General features: G+C 40.1%; 2 protein-coding genes across 3 annotated transcripts; both read left to right on the top strand.

Annotated features, from left to right (window-relative positions):
- Nucleotides 1–3004: 3004 nt before the first annotated feature.
- LOC117345342 (leucine-rich repeat transmembrane protein FLRT1-like) lies at nucleotides 3005–8973 on the top strand. 2 transcript variants are annotated; one of them, XM_033908411.1, is made up of 3 exons: nucleotides 3005–4101; nucleotides 4585–4650; nucleotides 6797–7697. In XM_033908411.1, exons 1-3 carry the CDS (start codon nucleotides 3189–3191, stop codon nucleotides 7042–7044), a joined length of 1227 nt encoding a protein of 408 aa, XP_033764302.1. In that variant the 5' UTR covers nucleotides 3005–3188; the 3' UTR covers nucleotides 7045–7697. The 2 variants fall into 2 exon arrangements, with proteins under 2 accessions (XP_033764302.1, XP_033764301.1); XM_033908410.1 differs by lacking the exon at nucleotides 6797–7697 and adding an exon at nucleotides 8202–8973 and having other exon boundaries at nucleotides 3011–4101.
- A 3655-nt stretch (nucleotides 8974–12628) lies between these two features.
- Nucleotides 12629–21677, top strand: LOC117345253. The gene is made up of 3 exons (XM_033908288.1): nucleotides 12629–13843; nucleotides 14567–14632; nucleotides 21000–21677. The coding sequence occupies exons 1-3, from the start codon at nucleotides 12961–12963 to the stop codon at nucleotides 21257–21259; spliced, it is 1209 nt and encodes a 402-aa protein (XP_033764179.1). The 5' UTR covers nucleotides 12629–12960; the 3' UTR covers nucleotides 21260–21677.

Raw genomic sequence — 21677 nt, 5'->3', positions numbered from 1 at the left:
AGTGTGTCATGTGGTTGTGATGTGTCATGTGGCTGTGATGTGTCAGTGTGTCGTGTGGCTGTGATGTGTCATAGTGTGTCGTGTGGCTGTGATTTGTCATAGTGTGGCTGTCATGTGTCATGTGGCTGTGATGTGTCCGTGTGTCATGTGGTTGTGATATGTCAGTGCGTCGTAGCTGTGATGTGTCATAGTGTGTCGTGTGGTTGTGATATGTCATGTGGCTGTGATGTGTCATGAGGTTCTGACATAACATAGTGGCCGAATCCGCTGTGACGTAACAATGTTGGCCAGTGCCGCTGTGAGGTAACGTAGTGGACCAATTTAATTAAAATTAGACTTGTAATTTCCGCTCCTCTACAAAACTTTACGATACACTTCAATACAATGTATTGCAGTGTATCGTAGAGTATCGTAGAGGAGTGGAAATTACAAGTCTAATTTTAATTAGATTGCGTAGTGGACCAGTGTCGGTGTGACGTAACATAGTGGGCCAGTGCCGCAATGATGTAATAAAGTCGGTCAGTGCTGATGTGATGTATCAATATTTGGTGACATCAGTGTGTATAAATGTTGAGGTTGATTTATACAAGAGTTCACACCGAGGTTATGGTGTTGCAGTAACGGCGTTAATCTGGATACTGATCAGCAGTATATTTTCTGGTTCTGTTTCAAATATAGAAGTGACAAAACGACAAAAAATATGCCCGGTATTCTATTGTTTGATGTCAAATCCTCTTCACAAAAACACTAAGTATATTTGATATGTACAGAAAGGATTAAGCATTATAGCCTGACCTATATAATGTTAATTGTTACAGTTTAAGGTGTATGAATGTCCGGTTAATCTACTTATCGTATTACGCCTCGACTGGTCAATATTGGAACAGGTATTTATACCCGATAAGGTCAACCGAGTTTTAGCTCATCTATCCGACGACAAGTGAGCTTATACCGCGATAAAACGTTCGTCTGTCAGTCAATTCATCCGTCTATCGTCCTTCGTTTTCCTTCAAACGACATATTCTAACAAACACTGAACAGGGCCGAGGGCAATAATACTGGTCCACATTGACATTGGCAACAAAGTTGTTCAATTAACGACGTTGACCTACGTTCAAGGTCATAAAATCTCTAACTTCTCATTTGCTGAAAAGAACAGGGACGTGGTAGTTGTTTTGTAGAATGACTGGTTGATGAGCAATTAAGTTTGTTAAAATAAATAATATTGACTTAAAAGGTACTTTCAGTGTCATTGGTAAAATGTGTTAAAATATTTAAACGACTTGTACCGATAACAAAGAGGACCAGGTTATCAAGTTTGTTGAAATGAATAACAGTGCTTAACACTTAAGGTCATAAGGGGTCAGTATGTTGACCAAAAAGCTCAGTGGCCATGCTATTGGACCAAGAATATGATGGATTGAATGTATATTGCCCCCATTTCAATATCACAGAAGTGAATTATGGTAAAACCTGCACATGACCTCTTATGATAAGCGAAATGTCTAAATGTAAACAAAAAATGTTTCACTGTACACACAAACCAGTGTCCGCAAACGAAAATGTCCGAGCTAACAAGGTTCTACTGTACACTCGAACCTAAAGTGACCAGACTAACAATGTTCTACTGTACACTGAAACCAGTGTCCGAATTAACAAGATTCTACTGTACTCTCAAACCAGTGTCCGATCTAACAAGATTCTACTGTACTCTCACACCAGTGTCCGAACTAACAAGGTTCTACTGTACACACAAACCAGTGTCCGATCTAACAAGGTTCTGCTGTACACACAAACCAGTGTCCGATCTAACAAGGTTCTACTGTACACGCAAACCAGTGTCCAATCTAACAAGGTTCTGCTGTACACTCAAACCAGTGTCCGAATTAACAAGGTTTACTTTACACACAAACCAATGTCCTCAAACGAAAATGTCTGAACTAACAAGGTTCTACTATACACTCAAACCAAAGTGACCAGACTAACAATGTTCTGCTATACACTCAAACCTGTGTCCGAGCTAACAAGGTTCTACTGTACACTCAAACCAAAGTGACCAGACTAACAATGTTCTACTATACACTCAAACCAGTGTCCGAATTAACAAGATTCTACTGTATTCTCAAACCAGTGTCCGAATTATCAAGGTTTTACTGTACTCACAAACCAGTGTCCAAACTCAAAATGTTCTACTGTACTCTCAAACCAGTGTCCGAATTAACAAGGTTCAACTGTACACTAAAACCAGTGTCCGAATTAAAAAGGTTCTGCTGTACACACAAACCAGTGTCCGAACTAACAAGGTTCTGCTGTACACACAAACCAGTGTCCGAACTAAAAAGGTTCTACTGTACACACAAACCAGTGTCCAATCTAACAAGGTTCTACTGTACACACAAACCAGTGTCCGATCTAACAAGGTTCTACTGTACACACAAACCAGTGTCCGAACTAAAAAGGTTCTACTGTATACACAAACCAGTGTCCGAATTAACAAGGTTCTACTGTACACTCAAACCAGTGTCCGAACTAACAAGGTTCTACTTTACTCTCACACCAGTGTTAGTGTCCGAATTAACAAGGTTCTGCTGTACACACAAACCAATGTCCGCAAACCAAAATGTCCGAACTAACAAGGTGATAGTGCACATGCAAACACAAACAAGGTTCAATTGCAAACACAAGCCATATTAATCTTAAGAAGACTCCATTGTATTGTACAATGTACCAACTACAACGTCTTCCGAGTTAATTTATTTTCTAGACCTAACTCCAGTTTGTCCCGAGTCTCTAATTTATAAACACCTACGACTGACATATAAGCGGTTTAGTGAGACAATTGTCTGTTTGTTGTTAATATGTGTTGAATGTAAATTACAAAAATAAATAAGATTAAATGTCAATCATTATCGTACCCATTACAGCGTAACCATGAGTGGCCTATTGTAATCCGCTGCTCTACTTTGTCGTGTGTATTAGGACCATAATGCCCTGTAAGTATTGACGATAATCAGGTTCAAATTTGGGATCTGGCGAGAGTTTTGTCGTGAAAAAGTGTCCCTTGAAGTGTTCGCATGATCCGGGGAAGGAAAATCCGGAGCACACGATCACCGTGTATGTTAAGGATATCTGCGATATGTAGGTAAAGCTGACAACAAACTAATTTTGTGTTTTGAACAAAATTGAAAATGACGATGGTTTCGAAAATTAGAACGACATTACTGTTCGTTCTATTGTCACTGTGTGAATACATTTCCGGTCAAAGCTTTCCGAGCGGATGTTCATACAGCAGCGCCACCGGAACTCCTGGGATATTCACATGCGACTTTGCGTCGGTGACACTTCCTCTAACATTCAGCACGTTCAGTTCCCCGTATCCTCAGCGCCTCGTTATCAATAACATCGATGGACAACTTCCGGCTTCCTCCCCAAGTGCTAGCTTTTCCGGATTCAGTAGTATGTCCACAGCAAACCTGGACACAAACTACCCTGCCAGTTTGGAAGTCAAATGTACGACAAATGGGAACCTGGTTCTGTTTGCTGGAACATTCTCTGGGCTGAGTTACATGCAGGAACTGAAGATAACAAACTGTATCATGTCAGGTGGTCTTCCAAACAACGTCTTCTCCGACTTCGGCGATCTCGACTCTCTAATCATCGACGGCGGTTCAATTAGCAGCCTTAATGCCGACAGCCTGTCTGGGTTGAACATCACCAAACTGTCCATCCCTAACGCCATGGGGATGTTTGCCATGACGAATCTTGCCCTGAGCACAAATACATTCCCCAGCGGCTTCTTCTATCCTCTGAGCAAAGTGAAGTCCATCGTACTGGACAATTTAGCCACGTCTTCGGCACTGTCTCTGCCCGCCGATACCTTCACACAGAACACGATGATGGAGACGCTATCCCTATCACACAACAGTTTGACCAGTCTCCCAAACAACGTCCTGTCGACTTTGGGGGCCCTAAACTACCTCAACCTGACAGGGAACAACTGGGAATGCACGTGCGACAACCTCTGGATCCTCACCACCATCAGCACCAAGGCTATCGACGTCGTAGGGGGTATTGTGTGTAGCTCCCCGTCAGATTATGAAGGTATGTGTACTTTGCCCGTGGGTTGGGACGGGGGTGGGGTGTTTGGTGTGTATTAGATTATCAGGATAAGTATTTCTGATCCGTGGGACGGAAACTAGCAATGGGAACAGTACGGGAATCGGTGTGGTGCTTTGGTTTGTTTGGTTTGTTTTTGTTTAACGTCCTATTAACAGCCAGGGTCATTTAAGGACGTGCCAGGTTTGGAGGTGGAGGAAAGCCGGAGTACCCGGAGAAAAACCACCGGCCTACGGTCAGTACCTGGCAACTGCCCCACGTAGGTTTCGAACTCGCAACCCAGAGGTGGAGGGCTAGTGTTAAAGTGTCGGGACACCTAAACCACTCGGCCACCGCGGTGTGGTGCCCTTGTAGACTAGCTAAGTGTGTTTACATAGTAAGATGTATAATATGTAATATCAAAGTCATCAAAAATTACTCGTTGTTTATTAAAGCAGGCTTGCTTTATATTTGCTGTGTGTGTTTCAGACAAAAGGGCGACTACCTATTATTACAACGTGTGCCCACAAGACGACGCCTGTCAGGGAACTCCTGGTATGTTTAACACTATCGTATCACTGCATACACATTTTCTTCAATGGAGCGTTTACACTATGTTCCCGGCAGCGGCCACATCAGTCCCGTTTGTCCGAAACGTAGTGCGCCATAGCATTTAGGCCATTTCCCCCATTTTTGTTTAGTCTTGCCAATTTTTTTCACGGTCTATCATGGTATCCGTGACGGACCGTTGGGTATAATGGTGCCGAATCCCAGAGCTCAATGGCTTCTTCAGATGCCAGTAAGTTCCCTCCCGGCCCGTCACATTCTGACGGGATTCCCTATATTTTCCACGTTCTGGTCAAGGTCTGACGCTTTTTTCACGTTCTGGTAAGGCTTAATTTCTATGGATGAAACGTGGACGCCGGAAAACTTGGAGCACGTTTGTGCACATGGTATGAAAAGGACATCCATATACGAGACAGTGAACGAAAATGATAGCTTCCTTCTCCAGTAACGTGTTGTCGATTGCTAAGGCGCGAATTAAGCTTCTCTGACGGGACTGGATTTTACATACGCCCTCACAGACGCGCGCCGTAATCGTCCCACGCCGTGACGTGCCGTGGCCGAACAAACAAAACGGCTACCACACACCCTAGTTTGCCGTGAAATGCCGGGAATACACATCATTCCCTCCCACGAAGGACCGCCTCATTGTGTCGTTACGGCATTTTACGTACTGACACTTTTTGTCGCATTCATTTCGTTTTATTAGAGCGTGCTTTGTTTCTCATTCAATCCGCGAGTGCCGTGGTAATTATTTTGACATCTTAAAAATCTAGTCGGCATCCACATCAATCACGGCCTTTCACGTTTGCCCTTCCTTTTCGCCCGCTTTGTTTCATCCCATTTTGTCAATCATGGCCGTCTGAAACGGGGCTGTCGTGGCTGCCGGGAACATAGCGTAAACGTAGTTTTACGCATTGCTGTTGCGGATATGCCTCTTTTTGGACATACTCTTTGATTTCTGGAATATGATTATGCTTGATTTACGCAGATACTAATATCTTTTACGTACTAATGCTTGATTTACACACTGCTTCCCTCATTCCCGGATATGTTTGATCTCATTTTCATTATTTGTAATGCCTTCCCTCATACTCATGCTTGAACTGTCCTACTCACATTAAAGCTTGATTTCCGGGACTGTCTTCCTCATACTAATGCTTGATTTATTGAATTGTCTTTGTCATACTAATGCTTGATATCTTTGTCTTCCTCGTACTAATGCTTGATGTCTAGGTGTGCATACTTATGGTAGAAACCATATAAAGCTCGCCGGGGATTACTTTAACAACAGCAGCATCAACACAGCAACAACAACAACAACAACACCAGTAGAAGTCCATGTTTATCATGTAGTTTAAGAAGGAGATATTAATGTTATCACACAAGATAGCAAAAATTGAACATTATCGTTTTATTTGTTTATGAATGAAAACAAAACTAGCGCTTTACAGTCTAGAAAGTGGCACCTACAAGTGGATCATGTTTATACACGTCACCATGCCAACTAACCTTTGGATGTAACCTTTAACCTCGTGATATCGATTTATCCCATGTGTGTAATGTGAGCACTGCAATTCGTTGACCTCTCCGTAACTCGTATACCTTTGAATTCAGTATAACATTTGACCTCTCCGTAGCTCGTTGACCTTTTTAAGAGTTCAGTATAACCTTTGACCTCGTGATATCGATTTATCCCATGTGTGTAATGTGAGCACTGCAATTCGTTGACCTCTCCGTAACTCGTTGACCTTTGTAAGAGTTGAGTATAACCTTTGACCTCTGCGTAACTCGTTGACCTTTTTAAGGGTTCAATATAACCTTTCACATTTATCTTTATTGCTGACCTTTGTAAGAGTTAATTTCCTGTATAGCCTTTGATGACTATATGCGTTACTTATAGACCCTTAATTGTTAGTGTTAAGCATATAACCTTTGACCTTACTATTAATAGTTGCACTTGCGACTGCAATGTTTAATAATTTTCGCCGCCTGTCACTTATTGACCCTTAGAAAGTTGATTAATAATCTTTTACCCCGATCCATCGACGACAATTGTCCCCTTATAGAAACCACGCTCCTATCCCCGGTCGATAGAGTTTAGGGTCAAGTGTAATGCATGCCCGTCTGTTTCCAGGTGTGGTACTCGGCGGAGAATGTATAACATATCCCATGTTGTTCGGAGACGGAGGCGCTAATCTGGTCATTTTGATTTTATCGTGTGTCATACTAATCAGCGTTCTGAAAACGAAAAAGAAAGTTAAAGAGCATCCTAGAGAAGTGACATCAATCAATATTTCAACTCGGGGCTACAGATTCACCAGGGGCAAGAAAGACGCGGCGGCTAGGGCCAAGGAGCAGCCCAGCGATCTCCGCTGGATCTAACATGGTAACGAGATTCCTATCAGTCTCCACAGGATGTAACGTGGTAACGAGGTTCTTATCACTTTCCACGGGATAAAACCATTTGGGAACCTTCGGCATTTTCTGTAAACGAGAAAAGTGTGCCGAATGTTCCCGATTGGGGATATTACGTGGTGACGAGGTTCGAATGAGCCTCCATCGGATCTAATGTGGTGACGAGCAACCCAACAGTTTCCGCCGGATATGACATATCACTGACTCCATTGGATTTAAACTATCGCTGTTAGGACACAAAACAAGGACTTAAATATTGTGTGAAGTTTGGACCCAACTTTTTTTGAGACTCGCTTTTTATTCGACACGTAATTGTACCGTATAAAGTGTTTGAAGTTTCGAAATGATAGCGGCCACTGTGTTCGTTTTGTGTAGAACCCTGTCAATACCAGTGTCAGAGGTTTAGGTTACAGAGGAGTTGATTATGTCTACTTTCATGTGTTTTGAAATATATATCCAAGTGTGCCAAATTGTGAACTTCACTCGGTCATCATAATTCCATCTAACTAAAGTGTGTACGGTGTACAGTTTACAATGTAAAATACACTTTACTTACTATTTCCGGTACGCTGTCAGAATTGTAGTTGTTCTTTTATCAACAATAAAAATCATTGTTGAGATTTTTTGTTGCTTACTTTTATCAATTATAATATGAAAGTTAAAAAAAAAAACGGCCTCGTACTGGTCCATTGGAATAATGCAAATATTACTTTGATTTTACAGCTAACACCATAACACTTACTAACTCGTGGTAACACGAACTATATAATTTCATCAAAGTCTGGTGGTGGATATTAGCTAATAAACTGTAAGGTGTAAAAATGTTCCAAGTAACGATACGAGCTAGTTCGTATCATTCGATTTGCCTTCGTCCATTTGGCATTCATAGTTCATATGAATGCACCTTAAGATAAGTAATCGCTTATTTTGTATGATTGAAAGATTTGGTTATCAACGGAATGCCGTACGAAATGAGTCTTCTCGGGTATTAGCTGTTCAGTCACCTAAAATGGTTACATTTTGGTCAATTCATTATTTTGCATTCTAACGAAGAGAGTATAATCGCTCTGATGAATTCGAATAAGCAGGTGTGATTTGGAGTAACCTTGGAATTTTATTTACAGGTATTGTGGCGTATAACACGTGCATCCCCGCCTGGCAACTAGCCAACTACGCCCTCCTCATCCTCGTTCTCATTTTGTCCGCCTTGGGGCTCGGGCTCATCATTGGCACGCGCGTCAGTCTGCGCAGTGCGCGACTGAAGCTCGAGATGAAGAAGAAAAGTTCATGGCTTAAAGTGCAAGAAGCCATGAGGAGAGGGGGAGGAGGACAAAAACCACCCGCATCCACTGGACCTCCGAAAAACGCTGGCTGGATATAGCGACGGGAGATGTCAGGAAGAATCTAACAGAATATGGTGGTTACCAGGAGGGGCCGATGTGTTGACGTCCTAGTACCATAGCTTTGTAACTAAAATCCTTCTTGCCACATTCCAAGAAGTAGGATAAAAACTGTGACAACAGCACATGCATGCACCAGTTATATATGAATATGTACATTCATATCAAACATGAATAATTCGATAAAAGTTTTGATATATCGCGGCCATGTTGTAAATATGTTTGTAAACACATGGATAACTTTTATGTGTGTCCCAGTGAATTACATGTTATATATAATTGCACTGTACATGTACAAAGTATTTTACCGAAAATAATTCAATTTACGGAACATAAACTGATTCCTTACTGCTTAAAGATTCATTGTTTGTTTGACATTTCTTGGATACATTTATGTTTGCTAATTGTAGTCATTGTTAACATATTGTTTATGTCTGTCACATGTTTAACAAGAAAATGGAGATTATCAAGACGAAATAAATTGCATCTAACATTTTTTTTTCAAAATAAAATCCATTTTATTTATTCCTTGAACAACTAATTAGTATAGCTTTCATCCAGCTTTCTTTGTTTCAAATGACTTTATTTCAAAATACATCGCCAAACCAAACCAAACGAGCACGGGAGAAAATAAGACGATGACACTTTTACGTTCTCAAAACAATGTTTAATCCCACCGCTGCCACCAATTTTACATATGTAAGAGATTCATTGTATTCTGGACTCTCATGAAAAAAGTGTCGATGGCATACGGTTGCGCCATGTCATTCGATATTTTAAACAGCAGCTATGAGCAACCAACTATCTCATAATTGCATTTGGTCAGAAGCGTGCCGGGACGGATGACCTACTTCAATGGTCGTTCGGGTCAGGTATTTTTCTCTCTACATGTACTAAATGAGAAAAATACCTAACAAGACAATATTTCATCAATAGCATGCTAGTTTATTTACAACGTCTCTAAATTTCAAAAAATATATTTTACCATCGCATGATGAAGTTGAATACTACGATTTGTTCAAAGCAATAACCTCGCCCTTAGTGTCAAGGTCAAAAGAGAATATAACAAGTTAAACTACACCTTTATCTAACTAACCAAAATGTCTATGTCTATGTCAAAATCTGTGAGATGACAACATCAATCCATAATTGGTCAGTTAAAGGCTCTTTGGACGATAATATTTCATACGCATTGTTATTATCATTTCATAAATGACTAATATGTACATAAATAAGACTACCATATCCAATACACTTTAAAAGAAATATCAACAAATGACGTCGTCTCATGGTCCTGCGATAAGCCCATCTCGCCTCTCTCTGAGATAACGTTTACGGGTTCTGTTTACGGGTTCTGCTCTTAGGGCTTCAGGGTAAATAAGATATATGAAGAATGTAGTCGGTGGATTCACGCGCCTGAACAACTAACACGCGTGTTTTAACTAACACTTTCATTTTTTCTATATTTTTTCTATAAAACAACCAAATATGGAGATTTTCTTCTAAACACATCATTTGAATACAATGGTCCTTGTAAGTAATAATAATAATAAGTAATTTATACTTTTGTCAACACCATGGGGTGCAAGCCTATATTTAGTTAAGGTTTTAAACTGGCATAAAATGATACAAAGAAAAACGTGTCACAGAATGACAAAAATAAAGTGTTTTACATATTTTAACGCTGTTTATTTGACATTTTAGACAGAAATGAAATAAAATAATAAGATTGAGGAAGCAGCGACATACATATCGTTATGAAAGAACGATTCAAATACAGACAGGGCGTCATATCGTCGTTACGAGATCTGTATGACGTCACCAACAGAAGATACCTTACTGACCGGGAGAACATAACCCAAAATAAACAAGTTTTTAAGTTTTCTCAAACACTATGGCACAAACACGTGCATGTATGTGTCATATCTTCTTCTCTAGTGAAACTCATCACTCGCACACTTAAAACATGGTCGCCGCCATCTTGGAGATAAATCTTCCAGCTTCGAGACGGAAGAGGTAGAAGATCTTCCAGAAGCAGAAGAGCTACAAATCGAGTGCCCGGAAGATACATTCTAGAAGGAGAAGAGTGCAAATCGAGTGGGGCTCTGATTCCCGACCGAAACTTCTCAAGGAAAAGGGAGGTAATTGCTTTAACAGTATACACTGTCATGGCGTCATTGCGATATGGTAAGGGCATTCACGATGGAGCAGACAAGAAAGGACATACACAACGACGCTATAGTCAAGACGACCAGGAGAGACAACCGTGAACGGACACAGAGACTTTAAAAGCATAGCAGAAAAAAATGAAAATAATACAACAGGTATGATGAATGTATTTACCCCCATCCCCACCCTGCCCGACCCCTATTTTCATACGAGACGTAAACATTTTTTCCATTTAAGGTTTCTACTGTAAGAAACATGTATATCCCCTCTCCCCTCACCATATTTCAGCAGGAAGACAGTTATATGACTCGAACTCTGACCGGGTCCGGGGATCTTCGGCAATACTATTTGATAATTCATTGTTTACGTCGTTAGTCTAACCTGTTTATTTCGATAATGGGATTAGACTGGAACAGTTGTGTATGCTCTTATTTTTTTAACGATTTGGTGTGATATTGCTTATTTCCTTGTTTCCAAGACTGATTTCGTGAGTAAACAAATAAAGGAAAATTAAAAATCGTGTTCTGCAATCAAACATTTTCCGAAGGTTGGCCTACATATAACAAATGGTTACTCTCGTTTTTCCTATCACTGTCGACACATTAACAATACATGGAAAAGGCTGTGAAGGGCCGCGATGGCCGAGTGGTTAAGGTGTCCCGACACTTTATCACTAGCCCTCCACCACTTGGTTACGAGTTCGAACCTACGCGAGACAGTTGCCTGGTACTGACCGTAGGTCGGTGGTTTTTCTCCAGGTACTCCGGCTTTCCTCCACCTCCAAAACCAGACACGTCCTTAAAATACCCTGGCTGTTAATAGGACATTAAACAAAATAAACCAAACCAAACCGAAAAAAGGCTGTGACATTTTGTGTAGAGGTTACGCCTCGATACATCAGAAAACTGCAAAACATCTAGATTTAAAGGCCGATTATTCCAATAAAAATCATGTACACAAAATCGTGTACAGTCAGACAAGACGAGAAGTAAGAAGACAGACTGTGATTAAGACAACTACTGCTATAGAGGTGTCGTGTCTTCAGCAACTTAATTTGCGAAATCAACATAGTATTAACCAGTTATAAAAATGAGGGGTACCAGCAGCCACTGTTTTTTTTATCTCAGTTATAGCTTTTCCGAATCTGTAAATCATTGAGTTTTATTCATGTCTTGACATGAAGAAAATTAGTTACAAATTACTATAACGTACATGGCGCGATCGTCATATCTCGGCTGATTCCGAGCGTTCACGGAACTTGCCGAGATGTCGCGATTGGTGTACGGTGAGCGCATCAATCATAGCTGTTTCGTGTTGGCGTCTTGTCGCTTTAGGGCGTTCTCAACCCACTAAAACCCGAGATTTGATAGACGAAAAGGTCTTATACGCCAATTGGACATTTGAACACGCTTATTAGGTACATAGAATGTCATATTGGCGCGTTGGCGCCTTATCGCGGTTTGAAAGCGACATGACGACATTTTATTGAGCTGTCGCGGTATGAGCGACGCACCAAAGCGACAGCACGACAACCCGCCGTAATCAACCACCATATCCAAGCAATAGTCGTGTTTTAAAATAAAGTACATGTTCAATAGACTGTCTTTGCCAATTCACGCATATACAAACAACAACATATTTCATGACATTATTGGTAACATGCGAATTACCGGATATAGATATAAAGTAAAAATGTTTTATCACGTGGTACTCGGATATAACAGTCTATGACACGAACGTTGAATTGTTTAGATAAAGCGAACTTAGGTTTGATATGTTTTACAGCATAAGTTTAAAAGGCACAAGGTCTACTGTGTAACAATATAAACGGTGATCCGCTTATCCTCCTTACTCTGGCGGTACTGTTGACTATTGTTCCACCGTTTTGAGGTTAATGCCGGCAATCCTCCCGATCGTGTTACACTCCACACCATTTTAATTTAATGTAGGTTCGACTGTCGAATCGGTCAAGTTTATAGAAGCCAGTGGAATGATCTGGCCTTAGCAAGAGTTTTGGCATCCTTGTGAAATATGTGTTTGTCCTGATCGGGAAATGAATAGGATTAACGGTATACCGACGGATTAAGGTCAACATGTTTTTGTGTATCGCCAACAATCTTTGGACTCTGTAGCAATAGCCAATACCATGATTATTTAAATTAAATAAGATTAACAATTTCCCTCCGTGATCGTAGGGGCATTATAGCTACAATAAGACCTGTTTTAATTTGGATTACGATCTGTTGAGAAACAACTGGCATATACTGCGGCATATTTATTTTGCACTGAGTCAATCAGAACAGACCGTATCAAGATGGCTGCGATCATCTTGACGGTAGTGTTGTGTGTATTGTCGGTGCCCGGGGGGTTGGGACAGACGTTCCCCACGGGCTGTGCCTACGATGCAACTGATGCCTCTGTTGGTGTTTACAGCTGTGATTTCACCGCCCTCGCCTCATCAACTATAGCTTACAGTAGCTTTTCCAATCCGTACCCACAGCGTCTCCGGATATACAAAATATCCGGAACTATCGGTTCCGGTTCTCCTCTCTTTTCCGGATTTTCCAGCTTCTCCAGCACGAACTTCGATGGGAACTATGTGGCTAGCCTAGAGATTGAGTGTGTTTCCAACACGGACACAACGTTTAGTGCTGGGGCATTCCCGGACATGGGTTATCTACAGGGAGTCACCTTCAAGAACTGTAAATTACTCTCCATTCCGGCCAGCGCATTCGCCGACTTCGGTACCCTCAACTACTTCCGGATCGAAGGCGGAAGTATAGCAGCACTAGATGCTGCTTCCTTCACTGGAGTCAATGTCTCCAAATTGTCTGTTCCCGACCCGTCCGGGGACTTCACCATCAAAAACTGCGCTACCCCCGGAACTTTCCCGGCCACTATGCTGGATCATCTAACGACAACCAAGAAATTTGACTTCAACAACGCCGCTTTGACGGAAGTGACGACAACCACGTTCTCTCTCAACAAGGCCGTGACGTCAATAGTCCTCTCCAACAACGTCATCACCACCCTCACCGATAACGTTTTTGAGGGATTGGACGCCCTTTCCGCCGTCGACATGACGGGCCTACAGTGGACCTGTACCTGTGAGGCGTTGTGGTTCTTGGAGAAATTCAGCACTGCAGGCATAGAAATCGTGGGGGGTCCTGTCTGCAGCTCGCCGGCAGATTATGCAGGTGAGAACTTACAGACATGAATTTGTAATTTATGCGTTACGTATAATTTTTGCATCATATGTGAAAAAACAATAGCGCCACTGTGTAGAAAATATGGTAATGAGACAATAGCTTTAAGATAATGTGGTACTAAATTGGTTTTCTATATAAAGAAACCATAAGTACAACCAACGCTTTCTATGAATCGAGAACATTTAGTTCTCTTATTTTCTTGGTCCAATATTGTATAATTAAATACTTATGTGCGAGACAGGGATCTCAAAACCATGGAGAATATTCTTAAATTGAAATAAATGAGGCTTGTCGAGTGTTCAACAACTTAAAAATCTTATCCCGAATGTTGAGATTACCGTATTACAACCAAGGGGCGACTGGTTTAATTTCTTAGATCCCCTTAAGTTTGCGCGGTTGATGTTTTCACAATAAATGGCATTATTGATGGGACATGATTTAAATGACGTGACGTCATACAATTGTTATTAATCGCGACCCTCGATTCTCGATGACAACCGCCATGCAAGTTAATGTCATATCCAGGTAAAGTCATGTTCTCAAAATGACAATCGGGGTAGTTTGGATTTTTGACAACGAGTATTGGACACGTCTAAAAGGTTTTCTGGCTACATGTAATGAAAGATGCAAGAAAAACGAAACCAAAAATAATGAGTACATCCTTTTTAATGATTGATTTTGATATTTAAGTGATTTCTTTTTAATTTACAGACAAGAGATCCACTAATTACTACAGTGCGTCATGTACGACTACCGATATCTGTAATGGTACCCCAGGTAAGATAGCCAACACATAACAGGTGGTCGTGTACGACTACCGATATCTGTAATGGTACCCCAGGTAAGATAGCCAACACATAACAGGTGGTCATGTACGACTACCGATATCTGTAATGGTACCCCAGGTAAGATAGCCAGCACATAACAGGTGGTCGTGTACGACTACCGATATCTGTAATGATACCCCAGGTAAGATAGCCAGCACATAACAGGTGGTCGGGTTACAGTCCCCCAGACAATAGATCAAGCTAAATTGTTTGTGTCATGTGGGCGTACACAGATCCCATATATGTATGGTTCGATACCCTATATGTATGGTTCGATACCCTATATGTATGGTTCGATACCCTATATGTATGGTTCGATACCCTATATGTATGTTTCGATACGCTCTATGTATGGTTCGATACCCTATATGTATGGTTCGATACCCTATATGTATGGTTCGATACCCTATATGTATGGTTCGATACCCTATATGTATGTTTCGATACGCTCTATGTATGGTTCGATCCCCTATAAATATGGTTCGATACCCTATATGTATGGTTCGATACCCTATATGTATGGTTCGATCCCCTATATGTGTGGTTCGATACCCTATATGTATGGTTTGATACCCTATATGTATGGTTCGATACCCTATATGTGTGGTTCGATACCCTATATGTATGGTTAGATACCCTATATGTATGGTTCGATACCCTATATGTGTGGTTCGATACCCTATATGTATGGTTTGATACCCTATATGTGTGGTCGATACCCTATATGTATGGTTCGATACCCTATATGTATGGTTCGATACCCTATATGTATGGTTCGATACCCTATATGTATGGTTCGATACCCTATATGTATGGTTCGATACACTATATGTATGGTTCGATACCCTATATTTATGGTTCGATACCCTATATGTTTAGTTCGATACCCTATATGTATGGTTCGATACCCTATATGTATGGTTCGATACCCTATATGTATGGTTCGATACCCTATATGTATGGTTCGATACCCTATATGTATGTTATGATACCCTATATGTATGGTTCGATACCCTATATGTATGGTTCGATACCCTATATTTATGGTTCGATACCCTATATGTATGGTTCGATACCCTATATGTATGGTTCGATACCCTATATGTATGGTTCGATACCCTATATTTATGGTTCGATACCCTATATGTATGGTTCGATACCCCTATATGTGTGGTTCGATACCCTATATGTATGGTTAGATACCCTATATGTATGGTTCGATACCCTATATGTGTGGTTCGATACCCTATATGTATGGTTTGATACCCTATATGTGTGGTCGATACCCTATATGTATGGTTCGATACCCTATATGTATGGTTCGATACCCTATATGTATGGTTCGATACCCTATATGTATGGTTCGATACCCTATATGTATGGTTCGATACCCTATATGTATGGTTCGATACCCTATATTTATGGTTCGATACCCTATATGTTTAGTTCGATACCCTATATGTATGGTTCGATACCCTATATGTATGGTTCGATACCCTATATGTATGGTTCGATACCCTATATGTATGGTTCGATACCCTATATGTATGTTATGATACCCTATATGTATGGTTCGATACCCTATATGTATGGTTCGATACCCTATATTTATGGTTCGATACCCTATATGTATGGTTCGATACCCTATATTTATGGTTCGATACCCTATATGTATGGTTCGATACCCTATATTTATGGTTCGATACCCTATATGTTTAGTTCGATACCCTATATGTATGGTTCGATACCCTATATGTGTGGTTCGATACCCTATATGTATGGTTCGATACCCTATATGTATGGTTCGATACCCTATATGTATGGTTCGATACCCTATATGTATGGTTCGATACCCTATATTTATGGTTCGATACCCTATATGTTTAGTTCGATACCCTATATGTATGGTTCGATACCCTATATGTATGGTTCGATACCCTATATGTATGGTTCGATACCCTATATGTATGGTTCGATACCCTATATGTATGTTATGATACCCTATATGTATGGTTCGATACCCTATATGTATGGTTCGATACCCTATATTTATGGTTCGATACCCTATATGTATGGTTCGATACCCTATATTTATGGTCCGATACCCTATATGTATGGTTCGATACCCTATATTTATGGTTCGATACCCTATATGTTTAGTTCGATACCCTATATGTATGGTTCGATACCCTATATGTGTGGTTCGATACCCTATATGTATGGTTCGATACCCTATATGTATGGTTCGATACCCTATATGTGTGGTTCGATACCCTATATGTATGGTTCGATACCCTATATGTGTGGTTCGATACCGTCTATGTATGGTTCGATACCCTATATGTGTGGTTCGATACCCTATATGTATGGTTCGATACCCTATATGTATGGTTCGATACCCTATATGTATGGTTCGATACCCTATATGTATGGTTCGATACCCTATATGTATGGGTCGATACCCTATATGTATGGTTCGATACCCTATATGTATGGTTCGATACCCTATATGTATGGTTCGATACCCTATATGTATGGTTCGATACCCTATATGTATGGTTCGATACCCTATATGTATGGTTCGATACCCTATATGTATGGTTCGATACCCTATATGTATGGTTCGATACCCTATATGTATGGTTCGATACCCTATATGTATGGTTCGATACCCTATATGTGTGGTTCGATGCCCTATATGTATGGGTCGATACCCTATATGTATGAGTCGATACCCTATATGTATGGTTCGATACCCTACATGTATGGTTCGATACCCTATATGTATGGTTCGATACCCTATATGTATGTTATGATACCCTATATGTATGGTTCGATACCCTACATGTATGGTTCGATACCCTATATGTATGGTTCGATACCCTATATGTATGGTTCGATACCTTATATGTATGGTTCGATACCCTATATGTATGGTTCGATACCCTATATGTATGGTTCGATTCCTTATATGTATGGTTCGATACCCTATATGTATGGTTCGATACCCTATATGTGTGGTTCGATACCCTATATGTATGGTTCGATACCCTATATGTATGGTTCGATACCCTATATGTATGGTTCGATACCCTATATGTATGGTTCGATACCCTATATTTATGGTTCGATACCCTATATGTTTAGTTCGATACCCTATATGTATGGTTCGATACCCTATATGTATGGTTCGATACCCTATATGTATGGTTCGATACCCTATATGTATGGTTCGATACCCTATATGTATGTTATGATACCCTATATGTATGGTTCGATACCCTATATGTATGGTTCGATACCCTATATTTATGGTTCGATACCCTATATGTATGGTTCGATACCCTATATTTATGGTCCGATACCCTATATGTATGGTTCGATACCCTATATTTATGGTTCGATACCCTATATGTTTAGTTCGATACCCTATATGTATGGTTCGATACCCTATATGTGTGGTTCGATACCCTATATGTATGGTTCGATACCCTATATGTATGGTTCGATACCCTATATGTGTGGTTCGATACCCTATATGTATGGTTCGATACCCTATATGTGTGGTTCGATACCGTATATGTATGGTTCGATACCCTATATGTGTGGTTCGATACCCTATATGTATGGTTCGATACCCTATATGTATGGTTCGATACCCTATATGTATGGTTCGATACCCTATATGTATGGTTCGATACCCTATATGTATGGGTCGATACCCTATATGTATGGTTCGATACCCTATATGTATGGTTCGATACCCTATATGTATGGTTCGATACCCTATATGTATGGTTCGATACCCTATATGTATGGTTCGATACCCTATATGTATGGTTCGATACCCTATATGTATGGTTCGATACCCTATATGTATGGTTCGATACCCTATATGTATGGTTCGATACCCTATATGTATGGTTCGATACCCTATATGTGTGGTTCGATGCCCTATATGTATGGGTCGATACCCTATATGTATGAGTCGATACCCTATATGTATGGTTCGATACCCTACATGTATGGTTCGATACCCTATATGTATGGTTCGATACCCTATATGTATGTTATGATACCCTATATGTATGGTTCGATACCCTACATGTATGGTTCGATACCCTATATGTATGGTTCGATACCCTATATGTATGGTTCGATACCTTATATGTATGGTTCGATACCCTATATGTATGGTTCGATACCCTATATGTATGGTTCGATTCCTTATATGTATGGTTCGATACCCTATATGTATGGTTCGATACCCTATATGTATGGTTCGATACCTTATATGTATGGTTCGATACCTTATATGTATGGTTCGATACCCTATATGTATGGTTCGATACCCTATATGTATGGTTCGATACCCTATATGTATGGTTCGATACCCTATATGTATGGTTCGATACTCTATATGTATGGTTCGATACCGTATATGTATGGTTCGATACCGTACATGTATGGTTCGATACCCTACATGTATGGTTCGATACCCTACATGTATGGTTCGATACCCTATATGTATGGTTTGTTATCCTGTATGTATGAGTCGATACCCTATATGTATGTTCGATCCCCCTATATGTATGGTTCGATACCCTATATGTATGGTTCGATACCCTATATGTATGGTTCGATACCCTATATGTATGGTTCGATACCCTATATGTATTGTTCGATACCCTACATGTATGGTTCGATACCCTATATGTATGTTATGATACCCTATATGTATGGTTCGATACCCTATATGTATGGTTCGATATCCTATATGTATGGTTGGATACCCTATATGTATGTTCGATATCCTATATGTATGGTTCGATACCGTATATGTATGGTTCGATACCCCATATGTCTGGTTCGATACCCTATATGTATGGTTGGATACCCTATATGTATGGTTCGATACCCTATATGTATGGTTCGATACCCTATATGTATGGTTCGATACCCTATATGTGTGGTTCGATACCCTATATTTATGGTTCGATACCCTATATGTTTAGTTCGATACCCTACATGTATGGTTCGATACCCCATATGTCTGGTTCGATACCCTATATGTATGGTTCGATACCCTATATGTATGGTTGGATACCCTATATGTATGGTTCGATACCCTATATGTATGGTTCGATACCCTATATGTATGGTTCGATACCCTATATGTATGGTTCGATACCCTATATGTATGGTTCGATACCCTATATGTATGGTTCGATATCCTATATGTATGTTAGATACCCTATATGTATGGTTCGATACCCTATATGTATGGTTCGATACCCTATATGTGTGGTTCGATACCCTATATGTATGGTTCGATATCCTATATGTGTGGTTCGATACCCTATATGTATGGTTCGATACCCTATATGTATGGTTCGATACCCTATATGTATGGTTCGATACCCTATATGTATGGTTCGATACCCTATATCTATGGTTCGATACCCTATATGTATGGTTCGATACCCTATATGTGTGGTTCGATACCCTATATGTATGGGTCGATACCCTATATGTATGGTTCGATACCCTATATGTGTGGTTCGATACCCTATATGTATGGTTCGATACCCTATATGTATGGTTCGATACTCTATATGTATGGTTCGATACCCTATATGTATGGTTAGATACCTTATATGTATGGTTCGATACGCCATATGTATGGTTCGATCCCCTATATGTATGGTTCGATACCCTATATGTATGGTTCGATCCCCTATATGTATGGTTCGATATCTATATGTATGGTTCGATACCCTATATGTATGGTTCGATACCCTATATGTATGTTATGATACCCTATATGTCTGGTTCGATACCCTATATGTATGGTTCGATACCCTATATGTATGGTTCGATACTCTATATGTATGGTTCGATACCGTATATGTATGGTTCGATACCGTACATGTATGGTTCGATACCCTATATGTATGGTTCGATACCCTATATGTATGGTTCGATACCCTATATGTATGGTTCGATACCCTATTTGTATGGTTCGATACATTATATGCAGGGTTCCGTATTTCGGATGAGTATTGCATCAATATTGCCCAATAATTAACTATACTATCAATAACAATTTGGTTGAGCAATTGATCAATACTGCCCAATGACCAACGACATCAATGTAAAATAGTTTAGATACTTTGAGTAATGAATCAATATTGTCCAATGAACAACAAAACCAGTATAACATATATTAGATACTTGGATTGAGTAATGGATCAATATTTCCCAATGAATCAGACAACTAGGCTTGCGAATAAGTACATGCACTGTTTGTTTTTCAGGTATTGTGATGGGGTCCTCCTGTATGACTGTTTACCAATTAGTCAGCTACAGTGTCCTCTTAGTAACGCTCGTGCTCTCGTGCGTGGCTCTAGGACTGGTCTGCAATACCCGGAAACAACTTACCAATAACAAGAACAAACTCAAGAACAAGAAGAATAGCTCGTGGAACAAGGTCCAGGACGCCCTGAAACGAGGCGGCAACACCGGGCAAAAACCTCCCGCTAAAACAAACGCTCCAAAGGGCAAGGGCTGGGTGTAACCAAAGCGAGGCTCGTGACGTCATGTATTCGGGCAAATATCAATTAATAATTATAAAAATTTTCATTTGTATGCCGCCCTTCCTAGTGTTAAAACTTTCAGGTTAAACACCAATAATCATTAAGATTCTTTTGTCGAAATACGTAATAATGTTCTGTATATATCAGTATTATGTTGTAGAACGTGAATTTATAATTCTGAGTCGTTTACTATGATCAGGATTCACCTGGCAAAGCGGTGCGCAATGTAAATATTTCCTTTTCCAAAACAAAATGAAATTAGAAAATACTTACCCATTCATTGAATTCACTATCATGTATTAAGTGTATATCACGCTCCACTCTCTCTTCAAGAACTCCATTTCTACTATTTATATATTTTATTGTTTGTTTGTTTGTAAAATAAAATGATGAAAATGC

The sequence above is a fragment of the Pecten maximus genome, chromosome 16 (assembly GCF_902652985.1).
Source record: "Pecten maximus chromosome 16, xPecMax1.1, whole genome shotgun sequence".
Taxonomy (NCBI): Eukaryota; Metazoa; Mollusca; class Bivalvia; order Pectinida; family Pectinidae; genus Pecten; species Pecten maximus.
The sequence above is the reverse complement of the archived record's forward strand: the minus strand, read 5'-3'. Positions and strand labels throughout refer to the sequence as shown.

Bases quoted from the DNA above. Each gene is read 5' to 3' on its own strand.
- LOC117345342 (XM_033908410.1), top strand. From the start codon at position 3,189: ATGACGATGGTTTCGAAAATTAGAACGACATTACTGTTCGTTCTATTG. The intron at 4,102-4,584 runs GTATGTGTACTT...TGTGTGTTTCAG, and splicing joins CTCCCCGTCAGATTATGAAG to ACAAAAGGGCGACTACCTAT. The intron at 4,651-8,201 runs GTATGTTTAACA...TTTTATTTACAG, and splicing joins CGCCTGTCAGGGAACTCCTG to GTATTGTGGCGTATAACACG.
- LOC117345253 (XM_033908288.1), top strand. From the start codon at position 12,961: ATGGCTGCGATCATCTTGACGGTAGTGTTGTGTGTATTGTCGGTGCCC. The intron at 13,844-14,566 runs GTGAGAACTTAC...TTTAATTTACAG, and splicing joins CTCGCCGGCAGATTATGCAG to ACAAGAGATCCACTAATTAC. The intron at 14,633-20,999 runs GTAAGATAGCCA...TTTGTTTTTCAG, and splicing joins TATCTGTAATGGTACCCCAG to GTATTGTGATGGGGTCCTCC.